The 16,276-nt window shown below is 60.6% G+C and overlaps 2 protein-coding genes across 2 annotated transcripts in view; one reads left to right on the top strand and one right to left on the bottom strand.

Annotated features, from left to right (window-relative positions):
• The window catches only part of MAN1B1 (mannosidase, alpha, class 1B, member 1), a 13,193-nt gene extending 5,573 nt beyond the window's left edge, over positions 1–7,620 (top strand). The window contains exons 5-9 of the mRNA XM_012654805.1: positions 4,539–4,729; positions 5,068–5,188; positions 5,690–5,887; positions 5,972–6,103; positions 6,824–7,620. Coding sequence (XP_012510259.1) covers positions 4,539–4,729; positions 5,068–5,188; positions 5,690–5,887; positions 5,972–6,103; positions 6,824–7,027 — 846 coding nt within the window. The 3' untranslated portion in view covers positions 7,028–7,620. The remainder of the gene's footprint in view (positions 1–4,538; positions 4,730–5,067; positions 5,189–5,689; positions 5,888–5,971; positions 6,104–6,823) is intronic.
• Positions 7,621–8,808: 1,188 nt separating this feature from the next.
• DPP7 (dipeptidyl-peptidase 7) lies at positions 8,809–12,557 on the bottom strand. Its single transcript, XM_012654804.1, has 13 exons — positions 12,454–12,557; positions 12,260–12,373; positions 12,040–12,179; positions 11,787–11,950; positions 11,135–11,270; positions 10,982–11,063; positions 10,739–10,905; positions 10,516–10,576; positions 9,946–10,064; positions 9,699–9,855; positions 9,548–9,612; positions 9,168–9,238; positions 8,809–9,097 (listed from the first exon to the last, which is right to left on the bottom strand). Exons 1-13 carry the CDS (start codon positions 12,548–12,550, stop codon positions 8,968–8,970), a joined length of 1,503 nt encoding a protein of 500 aa, XP_012510258.1. The 5' UTR covers positions 12,551–12,557; the 3' UTR covers positions 8,809–8,967.
• Positions 12,558–16,276: the final 3,719 nt, after the last annotated feature.

Raw genomic sequence — 16,276 nt, 5'->3', positions numbered from 1 at the left:
TTGCTGAGGCTGGTCTCGAACTCCTGAGCTCAAACAATCCGCCCGCCTCGGCCTCCCAGAGTGCTAGGATTACAGGCGTGAGCCACCGCGCCTGGCCTGAAAAGATTTGCTTTTCCCTTTTGAATGTTTTGGCACTTTTGTTAAAAATATTTTACCATATATGCAAGGGCTTCTTTCTTGGCTCTCTATTTGTTCTGTTGGTCTATATCTCTATTTTTCTGCCAGTACCACGCTCTTTTAATTACTGTAGCTTTAAGTAAGTTTTGAAATCAGGAAATGTGAATCCTTCAACTTTGTTCATCCTCTTCAAGATTGTCTTGGTTATTCGGTGTTCCTTGAAATTCCATAGGAATTTTAGGATGGACTTTCCTATTCTGCAAAAACTGTCACTGGGATTGTGATAGTGCTTGCATTGACTCTGTAGATAGCTTAACAATGTTAAGTCTTCCATTCTGTGAAATGAGATGTGTTTCCATTTAGTTATGTCTTTAATTTTTTTAAGCAACATTCTGTAGTGTTCACTGTACAAATTACACACTATGGTTAATTCCTAAGTATTTTATTCTTTATGATATTTGCTGTTTTCTTCCTATATGGCTTTTATTATGTTGAGGTAGTTCCCTTTAATTCCTAGCTTTTTGAGTGCTTTTATCATCAAAGGGAGTTCATTTTTGTCAGATTTTATTTATCAGTTGAGATGATCATGTGTTTTTTCCTTCATTCTGTTAACGTGTCCACGCTGATTGACTTTCATGTGCGGAACACCCTTGCATTCTGAGAACACACCCACTCGGTCTTCGTGTGAGTCCTGTTAGTGCTGCTGGACTCTGCCAGCGTTTGGTTGAGCACTTTTGCGTCAGTGTCCGTAAGGCATATTGGTCTGTAGTTGTCACTCTTGTGGTATCTTTGGCTTTGGGACCAGGGTAGTGCCAGCCTCTTAGAATGAGTTGGGAGGTGTTTTCTCCTCTTCAATTTTTTTTGAAAAGTTTGGGAAGGATTGTTATTATTTCTTCTATTTCTTCACGATTTAATCTTGGTAGGGTTTGTGAATTGTCTGTTTCATCTAGATTAGCCAATTTGTTGGCACGGAGTTGTTCGTAGTATTTCCTCATAGTCCTATTAGTGTCTGTAGAATTAGTATTCGGAGTAATGTCCTCACTTTCACTTCCGATTTTAGTAATTACAGTAAGTGCAGTTTTGTTTGGACTTAGTCATGGCTCTGAGACCCCTGTCTGTTTTGTTTTCTTGCTTTTCCTAAAGAATCTTGTGTCCTTGTTGCTGAGTGATGCTGAGGCTTGAATGCCTCAGGCAGAAAGGCACCGACTGGAGAATTAATCCCACCCCATCCCGCCCATCTGTTTGCTCCTGCCTGTTGCAGACGTGTCCTCACCTCCCCCGCGTGCACTGCTGGCAGCATGTGCGCGGCTCACTCGGTTTCCACTCGGCATGTCAGTGCGTGGCAGCCTTGCCGTGCAGCGCTCTGCATGGTGACTGGTGTGTTGAGGCACTAGAGCTGACGTGGACCGCTCTGTGCTGGGGAAGTCTCCGCCATCCACACCGTCCGTGTCAATTGCTGCTGCCCCAATGTCCTTCCTGAGGGAGCCCGTCCCATAGGAACTGCCAGGAGCAGCACTGTGCACAGGTGCTGCGTGTGGGCTCTGCCGCACAGTCTTCCTGGAGCTGGTACCACGAGCACCGAAATTCAGACCTGAGGCGGCACACGGGCTCTGCCTGCCCAGGCGCGTGTCAGAGTGCCCTGAGAGCCGCTGCCGCCCGTCCTTCAGAGCCTCGGCAGTGTGCCTCCCTGCCCAGGAAAGGCCGCTTGGGCGCCCAAATTCTACCGTATGTGCCTGGGACCCTGGCCACCCCCGAACTCAGCTAGTGTGTGACCAGGACACTGCCCTGAGCAGGAATCGGCAGCTCAACCTGATGCCCCGACTGGCACTCATTTCATCCAAGCGACAATGATACTTCTGCTATTCCTCTTTGACACTTGGGGAAACTGAGGCACCAAGAAGATTTGTGACTCAAGATCAAAGATTTGAGAGGCAGTTTGGGAATACAAACTCAGCCACCCTGCCCCAGAGTTCCTGTTTATTTGTTTTTATTTTGTTTTCTTTTCAGTATCAATGTTTCTTAATCAAATGAACATGAAGGGAATGGTCAAATCTGAAAGTCCCTTACCAACCATTGTTTTAGAAACTTTTTTTGTTTTCAGACAGGGTCTTGCTCTGTTGCCTGGGCCAAAGTATAAAGGCAATATCATAGCTCATTGCAACCTCCAAGTCCTGGCCTCAAGCGATTCTCCTGCCTCAGCCTCTCAAAGCGCTGGGATTGCAGGCACAAGCCTGTGTTAACTGGACACGTTGGCCCATGCCTGTCATCCCAGCACTTTGGGAGGCCAAGGATTGCTTGAGGCTAGGAGTTTGAGACCAGCCTGGGCAACATAGTGAGACCGTGTCTCTACAAAAAATAAAAAAATTAGCTGGGTGTGGTGGCATGCGCCTGTAGTCCCACCACTTGGGAGGCAGCAGGATCACTTGAGCCCAGGAGTTGAGGTTGTAGTGAGCTATGATGGCGAGCTGCACCCTAGCCTGGGTGACAGAGCAAGACCCCATCTCTAAAAAAGAAAAAAAACTTGAAGCGCACAGTTCAGTGGCATTCGGCAGAGTCCCACTGTTGTGCGACCGTCACCGCCATCTGTCTCCAGAATCCTTCATCTTAAAATTGAAACTGCCCCCATTAAATAATCACTCCCCATTTCCTCTCCCCTCCAGCCCCTGGCCAACACCATTCTACTTTCTCTGAATTCCACCATGCCAGGTACTCGCATAAACGGAATCACACGTTTGTTCTTTGGCTTATTTCACTGATCGTAGCGTCCTCCAGCTTCACATGTGGCGTAGTGTGTGTCAGGATCTCCTTCCTGAGGCTGACGCCCCACTGCACGGCCAGACCCCCGCTCCGTGGGTGGACGTTTGGGTTGCTGCACGTCTTGGCTGTTGTGAGTGGTGCCGCTGTGAACACGAGTGTACAGACATCGATGTGAGACTCTGCTTTTGATTCTCTTGTGTCCGTGCCCAGAGTAGAATTGCTGGGTCACGTGCGTGTCCGTTTTGAGAAGGCAGCACGCTGTGCTCCACAGTGGCTGCGCCGTTTCACCTTCCCGCCGGCAGTGTGCAGGGCGCAGTTTCGCACAGCCTCACAGCGCGTGTTCTTTCCTGCTTTTTGGATAGCAGCGGTGCGATACATGGTGATATCCCATGGTGGTTTTGATTTGCATTTCCTAATGATTCGTGATGCTCAGTGTGGTTTCACGTGCTTACTGGCCGCTGTTTGTGTGTCTTTGGAGAAATGTCTAATCAGGTTCTCTGCCTTTTTCTTGTTGTTTTGTTTGGGTTTTTTTTGCTTTTTTTTTTTTTTTTTTTTTGGGGACAGGGAGACAGGGCCTCGCTCTGTCACCCAGCCTGGAGTGCAGTGGCGTCATCACAGCTCACTGCAGCCTCCGACTCCTGGGCTGAAGCCATCCGCCCACCTCAGCCTCCCAGAGTGCTGGGATTACAGGCATGAGCCACCGCGCCCGGCCTTTGCTTGCTTTTTAATTGAGTTGTTTGTCTTCTTGTTGAGCTGTAGGAGTTCCATATTCTGTGTATTAACCCCTTATCAGATGTGTGACTTGCCAATATTTTCTCCCATTCTGGGTTGTCTTTTTACTCTGTTAATAGTATATTTTGATGCATAGAATGTTGTTTTCCTGAAGTGTAACTGGTCTGTTTGCTGTCGCTTATGTCCTTGGTCTCATGTTAGAGTCTCTGTTCTTACTGTGAACTGGACGTCCGCTCCAGAGAGACCAGGGCACTTGTGGTGAGAAGTGAAGCACACCTGGTCCATGTGAGGCCCCACACAGACGTCAGAGGGCATTTCCAGCGTACGCACATAGAACGTCCACAGGTCCCAGGGCCTCTGGTTGCTGCACATACAAAGAGGGACTTACCGTGGGTTTGGGCGTGTTGGGTAGAGACCAGGAAAGCCTGGGCCATGCGGGGTCCTGAGCAGTCCATCTGGTAGCGTGTTGGAGCTGTGGGTGCCTGGGACACAGGCTGCCCAGCCCAGCAGGTGGGCTCAGGGAGCTGAGGTTGTGACTTGGAGGGTGCTTAGGAGTTCTCCAGGAGGGTACAGGTGCAGGAGCAGCGCTGGGCTCAGAAGGCAGAGGTGCCTGCTGTCCCCCCAGGAGCGGTAGCCGATGGCCAGGCAGGTTGCCATGAGGACAATGGCTGTGGTCATCAGATGCCATCCCCATCAAATGACAGAAGACAGGTCAGCTCTGTTGTCAGGGCCTATTGGGACAGCCAGCCCATCATGGCCAGTGACGTCCTGGTGTGTGTGTCTGGTGGCTGCACAGTGGGGGCTGCTGGGTGCGGTCGGGCCAGGAGCCGAGTCCTGTCCTCTGCTGGCAATGGACAGTGGGGGAGGGAGGGGCAGCGCTCGCAGCCCCCTCTGCAGCTCCACGGCAAACGCATCGTCCCTTTCTGCTGCAGGAGGCTGTGGAGAAGGTGACGAAGCACATCCACTCCCTCTCTGGGAAGAAGGACGGGCTGGTGCCCATGTTCATCAACACCCACAGCGGCCTCTTCACCCACCTGGGCGTGTTCACCTTGGGTGCCCGGGCCGACAGCTACTACGAGTACCTGCTGAAGCAGTGGATCCAGGGCGGGAAGAAGGAGACACAGTGAGGCCTGTTTCTGCTGCCTTTGGTGTAGCCTCCCCGAAGTTCTGCTCAGCCCAGGTCTTTGTTGGGAAACGGCAGCCGTGCCAGGCATGGTCTAGGCTTTTCCTGCCAGACGGATGCACTTCTCGTGGCCTCCGTGGAGGTCCAGGGCCAGCGCCCAGCCCAAGGCCTGAGTTGTCGTTGGCTGGGCTGTGGTGGCGGCGTCTTCTGTGCAGGAGGGTCCAGGCCTGCTGTGCTTGTGTGCAGATCCCAGCTCAGAACACGCCCGTTCCCGGGACCCTGGCAGGAGGCCAGCGCACCTGCCGAGGCTGGAGTAAGCTGACTGCTGGTTTCCACAGGTTACTGGAAGACTACATTGAGGCCATCGAGGGGATAAAAACACACCTGCTGCAGCGATCCGAACCCAGTAAGCTCATCTTCGTGGGGGAACTTGCCCACGGCCGCTTTAGCACCAAGATGGTGAGTGTGTGCGTGGGGTACACGGGGCCCTCGGGAGGCCGCCCCTCTTTCTGTAGCTTCTAAGGTTCCTGAGTCTGGATGTTGGAAGGAACAGTGAGATGCTGGCCGAGGCGTGTGAGCTGAGACTACAGGTGACCTTGCTGCCTGGCCCGGCCCCATGACGGCTCAGCCAGTTGAGGCCTGGGGTGCAGCTCCCTCCGCAGCCCTCCGTGGTGCCCGACAGGCAGCAGGTGCTCGAAGTGTGCCGCGTGGCTTCCCCGCGGAGCCTGCCCTCCCAGCTTCTCCCCTGCCCCTCACCCCCCAGGAGCAGGAAGTGCTTGGCTGTAGTCAAGCTGCCTCTTGTGCTCCTACTGGTGTGGCCACAGTGGTGTCACTCAGGCAGGCATTCCTCCTAGGGATGCCAGAGGCTACGATGGCACTGGGCCCAGCACTGGCCACCTGTGCGGCTGCAGGCCGAGGGTGCGGGCCTAGGATCAGGCTGAGGGGACCCTCTGATTCTAGGACCATCTGGTGTGCTTCCTGCCAGGGACGCTGGCTCTGGGCGTCCACCACGGCCTTCCCGCCGACCACATGCAGCTGGCGCGGGAGCTCATGGAGACGTGTTACCAGATGAACCGTCAGATGGAGACGGGGCTAAGTCCTGAGATCGTGCACTTCAACCTTTACTCCCAGCCGGGCCATCGGGACATTGAGGTCAAGGTGGGACTGGGCCCGGGCTGAGGGCCAGCCGTGGGGAGGGCACCGGCAGGGCTGGCCTGGCCCTGAGCTCTCCTGTGCCCCCAGCCGGCCGACAGGCACAACCTGCTGCGGCCCGAGACGGTGGAAAGCCTGTTCTACCTGTACCGACTCACGGGGGACCGCAAGTACCAGGACTGGGGCTGGGAGATCCTGCAGAGCTTCAGCAGGTTCACTCGGGTGAGCGCCAGGGTCTGCATCCCCAGTGGTCACCGGCCACCTGGTGGTGGGCCACCAGGGTGAGGCTGCCGCAAGGCTCTGGCTGGCTGTGGCGCAGGTGGGGGAGGGGCAGGCTTGCTGTGGCCTCGAGGTGGCCACATCCCAGCTCGAGCGGCCTGGCCAACACCTGCTGTGGCATGTGGGACCCAGAGTGCTCAGAGCAGCTGGCCTCCCTGGGGAGGGTCCCTCCCCCATTTACAAGGCACGTGCACCTGTGGCTGGGGTGCTGCCCGCCACTCTGCTCCCTCAGAGTCACGCCCTCCGAGCCAGTGCCCACTGTGCTGGAGCAGCCTGTGTGTTACGGTCACCGTGGCTGAGACCTCCACTGCCTCAGCTTCCTGCCATCTGCGTTGGCCTTGTGCCCTGTGCTGTGCAGGACTGGGCCCGGGGTTCCCACCGCGTGGCTCTCAGAGCCCTGCCAAGGCCCCCCTCAGCTGAGGTTCTGGGGGAGGCAGTTTCTGTCCTGGGCACTCGAGGGTTGTTGGCATTTCCAGGGGAGTCTCTGGAACTACAGTCGACCTTGTGTGCTCTCTGCCCTGAGCCTCCCTGGGGCCACATGTGTTTGGTGTGGGCAAGGACTCTGGGGTTGGCGCCTCTGGCTGTCAGCTCTTCCCACAGGCTGATGCTGGGTGTGGGAGTAGGGTGCCCCTGGCCCGCGTGACGCGGCCTTGGCCTTGGCAGGTGCCCTCGGGCGGCTATTCCTCCATCAACAACGTTCGGGATCCCCAAAAGCCGGAGCCCAGGGACAAGATGGAGAGCTTCTTCCTGGGGGAGACGCTCAAGTACCTGTACCTGCTCTTCTCCGACGACCCAGACCTCCTCAGCCTGGACACGTACGTGTTCAACACCGAGGCCCATCCCCTGCCCATCTGGACCCCCGCCTAGTGGGGCTGGCTCCCGGTGGGGACTGCTAGGTGGGCAGAGGTGCCTTCTCGGGTCTGAGACGTCTTCAAAGGGCCCACGTGGTACTGGGCAGCTGCTGAACGTCACGTGCTCCTGCCTGGCTCTGGGCTCCTTGACTCTGCTTCTCATCAGAACACGTAAGAATAGAATCGGGCGTGTGACTCAGGGTGGGCCAGTGCACCAGGAGCCTTCTGCCACCCTCTTTGAGAAAACTGCAATCATGGCTCATAATTCCTGAAACCTGAACGTCCTACTGGCCAACTTCACAGTGGTCCTGCGGCTTCTGGTCCCCCGTGGGGGGCCGCTCAGGACCCCGGAGCTTGAGTTGTGTTCAGAGAGAGGAAGAGGAACCCAGTGTACAGCCCAGATCTGCTCTGCTTGGGTTCCTGGAACCTTGAATGTCCCACGCACGGGTCTCAAGGGGCCCTGATGCCAGGCCTGGCTCTTGTGTTTACACGCCGGACTCAGGGATCCTCCAGGCGCCCTGGAGGGAGCTCGGAGGGGCAAGGGGGCGAATTCCTGCTGCTCCCGGCCCACTTGGACAGATGGGTCTTCTCAGTGAAGATAAAAGTCGATTTGCGCTAACAGTGACGTGTCCCGTGTGTGAGGGCTCCGTGACTGCAAAGTCTGGGGGAACACTGGGTTAGGGGAGAAGCAGTTCTTCGGGTCACACCTCAAAATTCAGCTCCTCGAGGTCAGAGCTGATGCGTCCCCTGCTGGTGGCCAGAGAGAGGCTCAGGGGGACAAGCCAGTGTAGTCAGCCCCAGTGGGCGACACAGTGGGCCCTCGAGTCGAGTCTGGGCAGCATCTGGCAGCCTGGCGGGGTCAGTGCCCACTCTCCTTGGTGGGAGGTGTCTGCGCCTGGTGCCTGAGCCCTGGAGCTGGACAGCAGAGCTGTCCTCGCCATCTTTCGCCATTGGCGTCAACTGCAGTGTCCCTGTTGTGGGGCTGACCCTCGGCCTTGGCTGGGGTGCCCTCTCTTACCCACAGCCAGGTGACCTCTTAACCTCCTGTGTTAAGCATGAAGAGTCCATCATTTCTGGAAGATGCCCCTTCTCTGGGAAGCCAGAGCTGGCGGCACATGGGGCAGGGCCACCTGCACGCCTGGGCCCAGGGCTGCTGCCTCTGCAACCCCCCGCAGAGGCCCCGGCTCCCAAGTGCAGGGAGGGCCTGGGCTCTTGGGCTTGTTCCCTGCCCGTCTCACACTAAGAGTACCCCAAGGCTGTCACCCTGTGCCCCGCTGGGGATAGCAGGCGCCCTGGGGGACTTCCCCTTCTGAGGTACGACCCCAAGCCAGCTTCCAGCCCTGCACATCCGTGCCTGGGAAAGGGGTGCTGAGCACCTGCCCCAGATGAAGGGCTGGGCTGGGCCGTGTGCTCCCGCCAGCTCCTTGCCCGGGATCAGCGCTGCCCTCCCGGGGCTGCAGCAGGGCCGGGAGAGCTGTGCAGGCTCATTTCTCCAGTTCGCCCCAGCCCCAAACCCATGTGCCCCCCTTGGGGCCTCCCCTGCAGGGGACGCTGGGCAGAGGCTGCAACTCTGAAAAGGACGCCCGAGAAGTGAGCCACCACGGCCGTGTGGCCACACTGAGAGGACCACCCGGGAGGGGAGGCTGGTCCTTGGGAAGAGCCGGCTTCCCTGCCGTTGCCCCTGCGGCCGACCGAGAGCGGCAGGAACGTGGGGCTCGCCCAGGGCAGCACCTGCTCTTGCCTCTGCCTGTGGCCCCACAGACGACTGGACAGGACGCACGGAACCGGCCAGCGGACTTTATTCAGCCCCTCCCCTTTGCGCCAGCCCCTCGCGCAGGCAAAGCCCCGGCGCTGGGCGGCCACCGTGGGCCCGGCCTCGGGATGCAGCGGACCGCCCGGACGGAGGGCGCCTCACCCCACAGGGAACCCGAGGCGCTCCCTCCCGGTCCTCCGGTCTCAGCCTCTGGGCCCCGCGCGCCAGGCCGCCCGCTGCTCACGCCGCGCAGCCTTCACCCACTCGCCGATGAGGGCGGCCTCCAGCTGTCGCGCCTCCCGCACGGAGGGCGGGTCTTCCGGATGCGACGCTCTGAGGGGCAGGCAGGCCGTCAGCCCCAGGCAGCCCCGGCCCCGCGAGCCCGCCCGTCCGCGCCCCGCACCTGAGGTCCAGGTGATGCGCTCCCCCGCGGATGGTGACGGCGACCACCGAGGCGCTCACGTTCCTCCGAATCTGGGGTCAGCCGAGGGACCTCGGGTCAGGCGCGCACTCGGGGCGAGCGCGCGGCCTCGAATGGCCCCCTCCGGCCAAAGGAGAGGGAAGCGGAGCGAGCCCGGTGCAGTCCACACCAAACAATCGCGAAAGAACCAAAAACGGAAGCGCCGGGGGAAACGGCCCGAGCACAGCGGCAGAGCGCGTCTCAGAGATCCCTGAGCGGGGTCACCCGGGAAGACTAAGGGGCCACAGCTGCAGCGCAGCCGGGGGCAGGGCTCAGAGCAGCAGGACGCCCGTGGGGTCAGAGGCCACCAGGCCAGGACTCACCCCGCCCCCTGCCCAGGGGTCCAGGTCACCGTTGGAAAAGATGATGTTGCTGGCAGCTCTGAGGTCTGCAAGGGACACGGCGAGGCTCGGTGAGCCGGGCGCGGGGCTGCGAGGGCAGGCGCTGCCCCCACCCCACCCCGCCCGGCCTCACCGCCCCCCCAGAAGCTGGTCTGCAGCCAGTCCCGCCGTGGCCACACGCCCCACGTGTCCAGGCAGTACTGCTGGCGGAGTTCCTCGGTGAACGGGAGGACGGGGAACATGTCGGTCGCGTTGTTGCTGGCGAAGGTCAGGTTGATCTCAGTGCAGGCCTGTGGGTGCCCCGGCCGCTGTCAAGCAGGGGCCTGTGCCCACACCCCACACCCCACACCTGGTAGTCCCAGGCTGCCCACACCTCACACCTGGTAGTCCCAGGCCTTGGCGTTGGGGCCGGTGCCGCAGCCCGTGGGGTCAGCACAGCTGCGGTACAGCTGGTAGATGTCAAAACAGCGCTCCGTGCCCGAGGCGTTGTAGACCAGTCCTGGGGAGGAGGGGTGCTGGGGCTGGGAAGCCGGGCACAGGCCCTGCATGCTCGGGCCACCAGCGTCTCCCCCGGGAAGGGTCTTGCAGGTGGGCCGGGGCTCTGGATCCCATGAGTCCCAGTGAGGAAAGCCCCCTGGGCCACCTGCTAGGGGTCTGGGGTGAGGGCAGCCCGAGGGGTGAGCACGGCTGGGCCCCTCCGTACTAAAGGCCCGGCTGAGCGGCACACCCAGGCCAGGCCTGGCCCCCAGCGAGGCTGGGAGGGGTCCTCAGCATGGCCACTGCCTCCCCGGGGCTGCTGGATGGCCACGCTCCCACTTCACACGGCCCACGGCCGGGCTGGGACAGGAGGCGGCGCCCCCAGGCCAGGGCTGCAGACTTGGCCCACCAGGCCCTGCGCCAGTGCTGGGGTCTCCACGCTCGCCCGGTCTGGGGCTGAGGGAAACACGCACCTGCCAGAGCCCGCAGCCCCGAAATCCTCTGGGCCTCGCTCAGCAGCCGGTCACAGCCCACCTGGGTGGAGGGGCACAGGCGCCTCAGTAGGGCCCCTCGCCTGGCTCCACCTTCCCGGGACCCTCATCCTGGGGCCGGAGCTGGGCCCTTCCCTGCCCTCGGGACGCTGCCCCACCCAGGTTTCAGCCAGCCTCTCCCCACACCCGGGAGGAGGCGCCGCACCCTGACAGGGTTGGCAGGAAGAGGCCCCAAGAAGTCGGTGGGGTACGGGTAGTCCATCATGGCCAGCACGGTGAAGGCGTTCCGGGCAAACACAAAGAGCTGGGTCTGGTCCTCGGGGCCCGAGAGTGGCTGGCAGGTGCCGAACTCCCGGCTGACTGCGTCATAGGCTGCAGGAAGGGCAGAGACCAGGCTCCAGAGGCTGCGGGTGTGCGGGGCAGGGGCGGCTCGGCCGGGGGTGCTCACCTCCCTGCAGGAATAGGTCCTTGATCTGCCGGAAGGCGTCCCGCACACCCTGGGCACATTTGGGACTCTGGCTGGCAAAGTCCTGGGGAAGAGACTGTGCTCGTGCAGCCGCAGCTCCCAGGTCGGCCGGGGAGACCCCGGACCCTCACTCACCTCCGTGACGTCCCGGAAGAATTGGCCAGAGTCTCCCAGACCTGCAACAGCTACAACAGGTGCGCTGGCCGCCAGCGCCCCCGCCACCAGGTGGGGGTACTTCATCCGCATGTAGGCGCTGAGCATCCCTCCATAACTGGGTGCGGGGCACAGGCTTAGGGCTGGGCCCCCCGTATCTCTCCGTACCTTCTACCTCCTCTCTCCCTCCTCAGAGGCCCACAGGTGTGAGAAGGACCCAAAACTTCTAAGAGCCCCAGATTCTACCCTGGGCCCTGCCAGGTGCAGCCGTCACTGGGAGGGGCACCTGGTGGGTGCCCCGCCCCGGGGACACAGCTGAGGCCGAGGTGGGCAGGGTGTCCCCACTAGTGAGCCCAGCACTTCCCAGCCAGTGGGGCCGGCTCTGAGGGAGGGCCGGGTGGGCTTCCCATGGGAACAGGCATCAGGAAAAGGAAGGGAGGTGGGGGTCAAAGGGCACCGGAGCCAGTGGGGCGGAGGGGCGCTGGGCGGGGGTGTTGGGTTCAGGAGGCTGGGTGGCTGCACCCAGGTGCACTGGGGGGGCAGTGGGACATGGGGAAGCGAGGAGTCGGGGGCGGGTATGGCCTGACAACCCCTGGCCTGGACGGCAGCACAGGCCCTGCCGCACGGAACCCACCTCCCCCCGAAGGCGATGGCAGGGGTGTCCTGGGCCCCAAGGTCCTGGCGCAGCGCCTGGAGCAGCACCGCAAAGTCAGCCAGGGCCTGCTCCACCGTCAGCAGCTCTGTGTACCCGCGGCGTGTGGACTGCACGCCGAATGGGAGCGACTTCCCGTAGTACCGCTGTGGGCGGACACAGCAGGGACCGCTGACCCGCCGCCCCCAGCCACCTGCCCGCCTGCCCAGGGTGGCCGTCAGGAACCGCTACCCACATGCTCTGCGAAGACCAGCAGGGCCCGCTGCTGGGCCGCCAGCTCCGAGATGAAGCCCGAGTTGTTGGCGAAGGACCACACGTCCCCCTCGTTCCCCGTGTAGAAGAAGATGGGCCCCTCGGTCCTGTCCCAGAACGCGTCTGTGGGGCGGCAGCAGGCGGGCGCTGGTGAGGCTGGGGCTGGGCGAATCGGGGCTGCAGGCAGGGCAGGAGGACCTCACCTGACACCAGGAACCGCTGGGGGAAGGTCTTGTTGCCGAACCTCTCGAAGTTGAAATGGTCCAGAAGCTGCTCAAAATAGCTCTCCCGGAAGTTGGGGTCTGTGACTCTGCGGGCTGGGAGGGCAGGGTGAGCGTGACGGTGCCACAGAGCCTCAGAGGGGTCAGGGAGGAGGGGCCGCCACATCCACACTCACCCCCGGCCTGGAGGCTGTGCAGCCCGAGCGCCAGCAGCAGGACTGGGGCCCAGGAAGGGGCCGGCCGGGCCGCGGGTCCCCGGTGCCGGGGGCTCATGCCTGGGTTTGCCGGGCAGGCACGGCAGTCATGTGAGCAGGGTCACATGACAGTTGGGGGCTGCCTCACGTGGCAGCCTGGGCGGGGCTGTCCGCTCGTCAGGACCGTGGCTGGAGCCCCAGGCAGGGCCGGCGAAGGTTCCTGGGCACCTGCTGTGTCCCACGGAGACGGTCGCCGTGGGGACGCATGAGCAGGCTGAGGCCTGGCCCTGGGAGGACACCTGTCCTCCAGAGAGGCAGGAGGGTCCCGGGAGGGGTGTCTGTGAGGGGGTGAGGTCCCCTGGGGCTGCAGATCCTGGGTGGTCTCCAGGGCCTCAGCGCCAGCTTGTCCTCCAACTTTCGGCTGCAGCCCCTGTGGGGCCGGCGCTGGGCTGGGGCGCGTCACCTGCCCTACTGCCCAGGCCCTCTCGGCCCTGGTCTGTGTCCCGCTGCACTGCCAGCCCCATGAGGACAAGGCCCCAGGCTCCCAGGCAGGGGCGGGGATAGGGAGATGGGGTGGCAGGGGTCCCACGTGGAGTGACAGTGCCCGGAGAAAGGACACGGGGCTTGTCCAGGCGACAGCAGGGGCTGGGCAGGCGGATGACCGAAGGCCTCGGAGCAGGCCGGAGTGTGGGGTGATCCTGCAGGTTTGGGCAGGGTGGGGGTGTGTGGCCGTTCACTCCTAAGAGCCAGGGAGTCCTCACCCACTCTGCTGATGGGGCCTACTGTGCCCACGTGGCCTTCAGGACCGAGGGGCAGGGGGACTGCGGGCCTCTCCTCTCCAGGGAGCATGCAGAGGATGGAAGGTGCCTGATGAGGGGCCACCTTGGCTATGGGTGCGGCTGTAACTGTCCAGTCTGGCCAGACCTGCTGGGGCTGTGGGCCGCGGGCCAGGCTCAGAACAGTTTGGGGTGGGTGGCCCAGCCTCAGCCTGCAGAAGGAAAGGGAGTCACCCTGTCCCCACTCCCAAGACTGGCTCCGGCCAGGGTGACTCCTGACCTCTGGCCCAGCCATCCCGTGTGGGGCTGAGTGCGGAGGACTGGCCACACAGTCCACCCTCCCGCTGCCCAAGACTGCCTGCGGCTCCCGGCACAGTGGCAGCCCTGTGCCCATGTCGTAGTAGCACAGTAGTCGCCTTGTGGTCACCCAGGGTCACACCATGGCTCCAGCCTGGCCAGTGTCCAGCAGAGGGGCTGTACTCAAGGACCTTCCCCAACGGCGGGTGCCCCCAGTGCCCCTGCTTCAGGGCACCTGGGCCAAGAGCCTGGCCGGCCGGCTCCCAACACACCCGGCTTCCAGACGCTGCGGTGAAAGCCCCACCGCCGTGCATGCCTGGCTATGCCACAGGGGGGGCCTGAGCTCCAGGAGGTGGGTTCCGAGGCAGCGGGGCCTGCAGGGGAGGCTGCTTCCTCCCTTGCCCGCCTCCATGGCCCTTCCAGACAGAAGCCAGGGGTTCCAGGGCCTGGGAAGGTGCCCTGCGTGGGGCCATCAGGGATATTGGGCCAGGATCTGCCCGGGGGCTGAGGGTGGCTGTGGCCACGCTGCCCACATCCCTCAAGTGGGGCTGGAGCTTGTCACTCCACCCCCCACCGCACGCAGAGCCAGGCCAGGCACCTTCGGGAAGGTGGCCCCTGACCTCGGATGGCACGGGGAAGGCCCTGGCAGGTGGGCTGGCACTAGGGAGGCAGCCACACTGAGGGGTGCAGCTTCCGCAGGAGGCCCCGCCCAGCGCCCAGGTCTCCCCGCTGCCCACCATCACCTGTGCCTGGTGGCCTAGGCCAGTCCCACACCTGCAGCTGACACGGGGCTCTTCAGGGGCCTCTCTCCGCCCACGCCCCGGGGCAGGAACTGAGCACAGGGCAGATGGCACGCCTGCAGCACACCCGTCATCCCAGCGGGCTTGAGGTGCCAGCGGGGGCAATCCTGGGGGTCTGGACTGCAGGAGGTGAGGAGAACCTGAGCCCAAACCCCTCCCTTGCGGACCACCGAGCCAACCTGGTGGCCCTGAGCCATGGCACCTCTGTGGGTCCAGAGCCCTCCCTCATCCTCCACAGCTCACAGACTTGGGGGCCACGCCTGGCCCCTCACTACCATCTACTCTGCCCCCACGGACCTAAAAGCTGCCGGCAACCGGGGCAGGTGTGAGCCACTGCCCTGGCAGACGCTGTTCCCAAGCAGGTCCAACCCCTGCAGTATCTGTAGTTAGGGTTTGCTGGTCTGTGTGGTGCGTTATATTAATACATAACATAAAATTTACCATGGAACTACTTTCAAGTGTCGAATACAGTGGAATTAAGTACATTCACAGGCCAGGCACAGTGGCTCATGCCTGTAATTGCAGCACTCAGGGAGGCTGAGGCAGGAGGGTCACTTGAGGCTGGGAGTTTGAGACCAGCCTGGGCAACATAGTGAGACGCCGTCTCTACAAAACAAAAAATAGAAAAATTAGCCAGGCGTGGTGGTGCGCCTGTAGTCCCATCTACTTGGGAGGCCGAGGCAGGAGGGTCACTTGAGCCCAGGAAATTGAGGTTGCAGTGAGCTGTGATGACATACTCCACCCTGGTGACAGAGCTAGACCCTATCTCTTAAAAAAACATAAGTGCAATGACAATGCTGTGCACCCTCACCACGATCTATTTTCCAAACCATTTCATCACCCCAAAGAGAAACTCTGTAGCCACTGAACAATAACCGCCCAGCTGCGCTTCCTCAGCCCCTGGCCTCTCCGTTCTGCTGTGTCTACCGATTTGCCTACTCCAGATGCCACGTAAGCAGAATTGTACAGCATCTGTGCTTTTGTCTCCGGCTTGGGTTCATCCATGTTGTAGCATGTCAGGATTTGATCCGCCGTCACAGCTGCTCCGTCGAGTCTACAGACATGTTGCTCATCCGCTCACCCGTCGACTGACACGTGGGTTGTTTCCACGTCGGGGCTGTTGTGAGTAACGCTGCTATGAACATAGCTGAAATGTATCTGTTTGAGTCTCTGCTTTCAATTCTTTTGTGCATATCCCCAGAAATGGATTTGCTGGATCATGTGGTAGTGGCAGGTGCGTAGAAACAGCTCGTCTTGTTGATGTCTGCCCTGCAACTTCACTGAATTCACTGACTCTAGCAGCTTCCTGGTGGTTCTTCGTTAGCTTCTATTTATAGGATGATGTCATCTGTGAGGAGAGGTCGTTTTACTTCTTTCTTTCAAATTTGGAAGCCTCTTATTTTACTGTCTAATGGCTCTGGCTAGGACTTCCAGGACAGCGCTGACTGGCGGTGGTGAGAGGGGACCTCCTCGCCGCGTGCCCCATCCCAGAGGAAGGGCTCGCAGGCTGCTACCACTGAGCGTGATGCTGGGTTGCTCGTAAAGGCCCTTTTTCATGTGGAGGAAGTTCCCTCGTATTCCTAATTTTGTGGATGTTTCTACCATGACAGGGTGCTGGGTTTTGTAAAACACCTTTTGTCAACTGAGAAGCTCATCTGTTCTTCCCCCTTTTATTCGATTACTGTGGTTTGCCGTGCCGGTTGGTGCTGGCCTCAGAATCAATTACGAAGCTTTCGCCTTTAATCCCCTTTAACTTTTTGGCAGAGTTTCAGAAGCATTGGTGTTAATTCTTCCTTAAAGTTTGGTAAAAATCACCAGTGAAACCATCTGCAACTGGCCTTTACTTTGTTGGAGGGTTTTTAAAAAAATTATTATAGTAGGCCGGGCGCGGTGGCTCACGCCGGTAATCCCAGCACTCTGGGAGGCCGAGGC

The sequence above is a fragment of the Propithecus coquereli genome, unplaced genomic scaffold, assembly GCF_000956105.1.
Source record: "Propithecus coquereli isolate 6110/MARCELLA unplaced genomic scaffold, Pcoq_1.0 Scaffold449, whole genome shotgun sequence".
NCBI lineage: Eukaryota > Metazoa > Chordata > Mammalia > Primates > Indriidae > Propithecus > Propithecus coquereli.
The sequence above is the reverse complement of the archived record's forward strand: the minus strand, read 5'-3'. Positions and strand labels throughout refer to the sequence as shown.

Excerpts from the sequence above, each read along its gene's own strand:
- DPP7 (XM_012654804.1), bottom strand. The coding sequence starts at position 12,550 with ATGAGCCCCCGGCACCGGGGACCCGCGGCCCGGCCGGCCCCTTCCTGG. Across the intron at positions 11,271-11,786 it reads GCCATCGCCTTCGGGGGGAG|TTATGGAGGGATGCTCAGCG; the intron begins GTGGGTTCCGTG and ends CCCCGCACCCAG. Across the intron at positions 10,577-10,738 it reads TTCCTGCCAACCCTGTCAGG|GTGGGCTGTGACCGGCTGCT; the intron begins GTGCGGCGCCTC and ends CCCTCCACCCAG.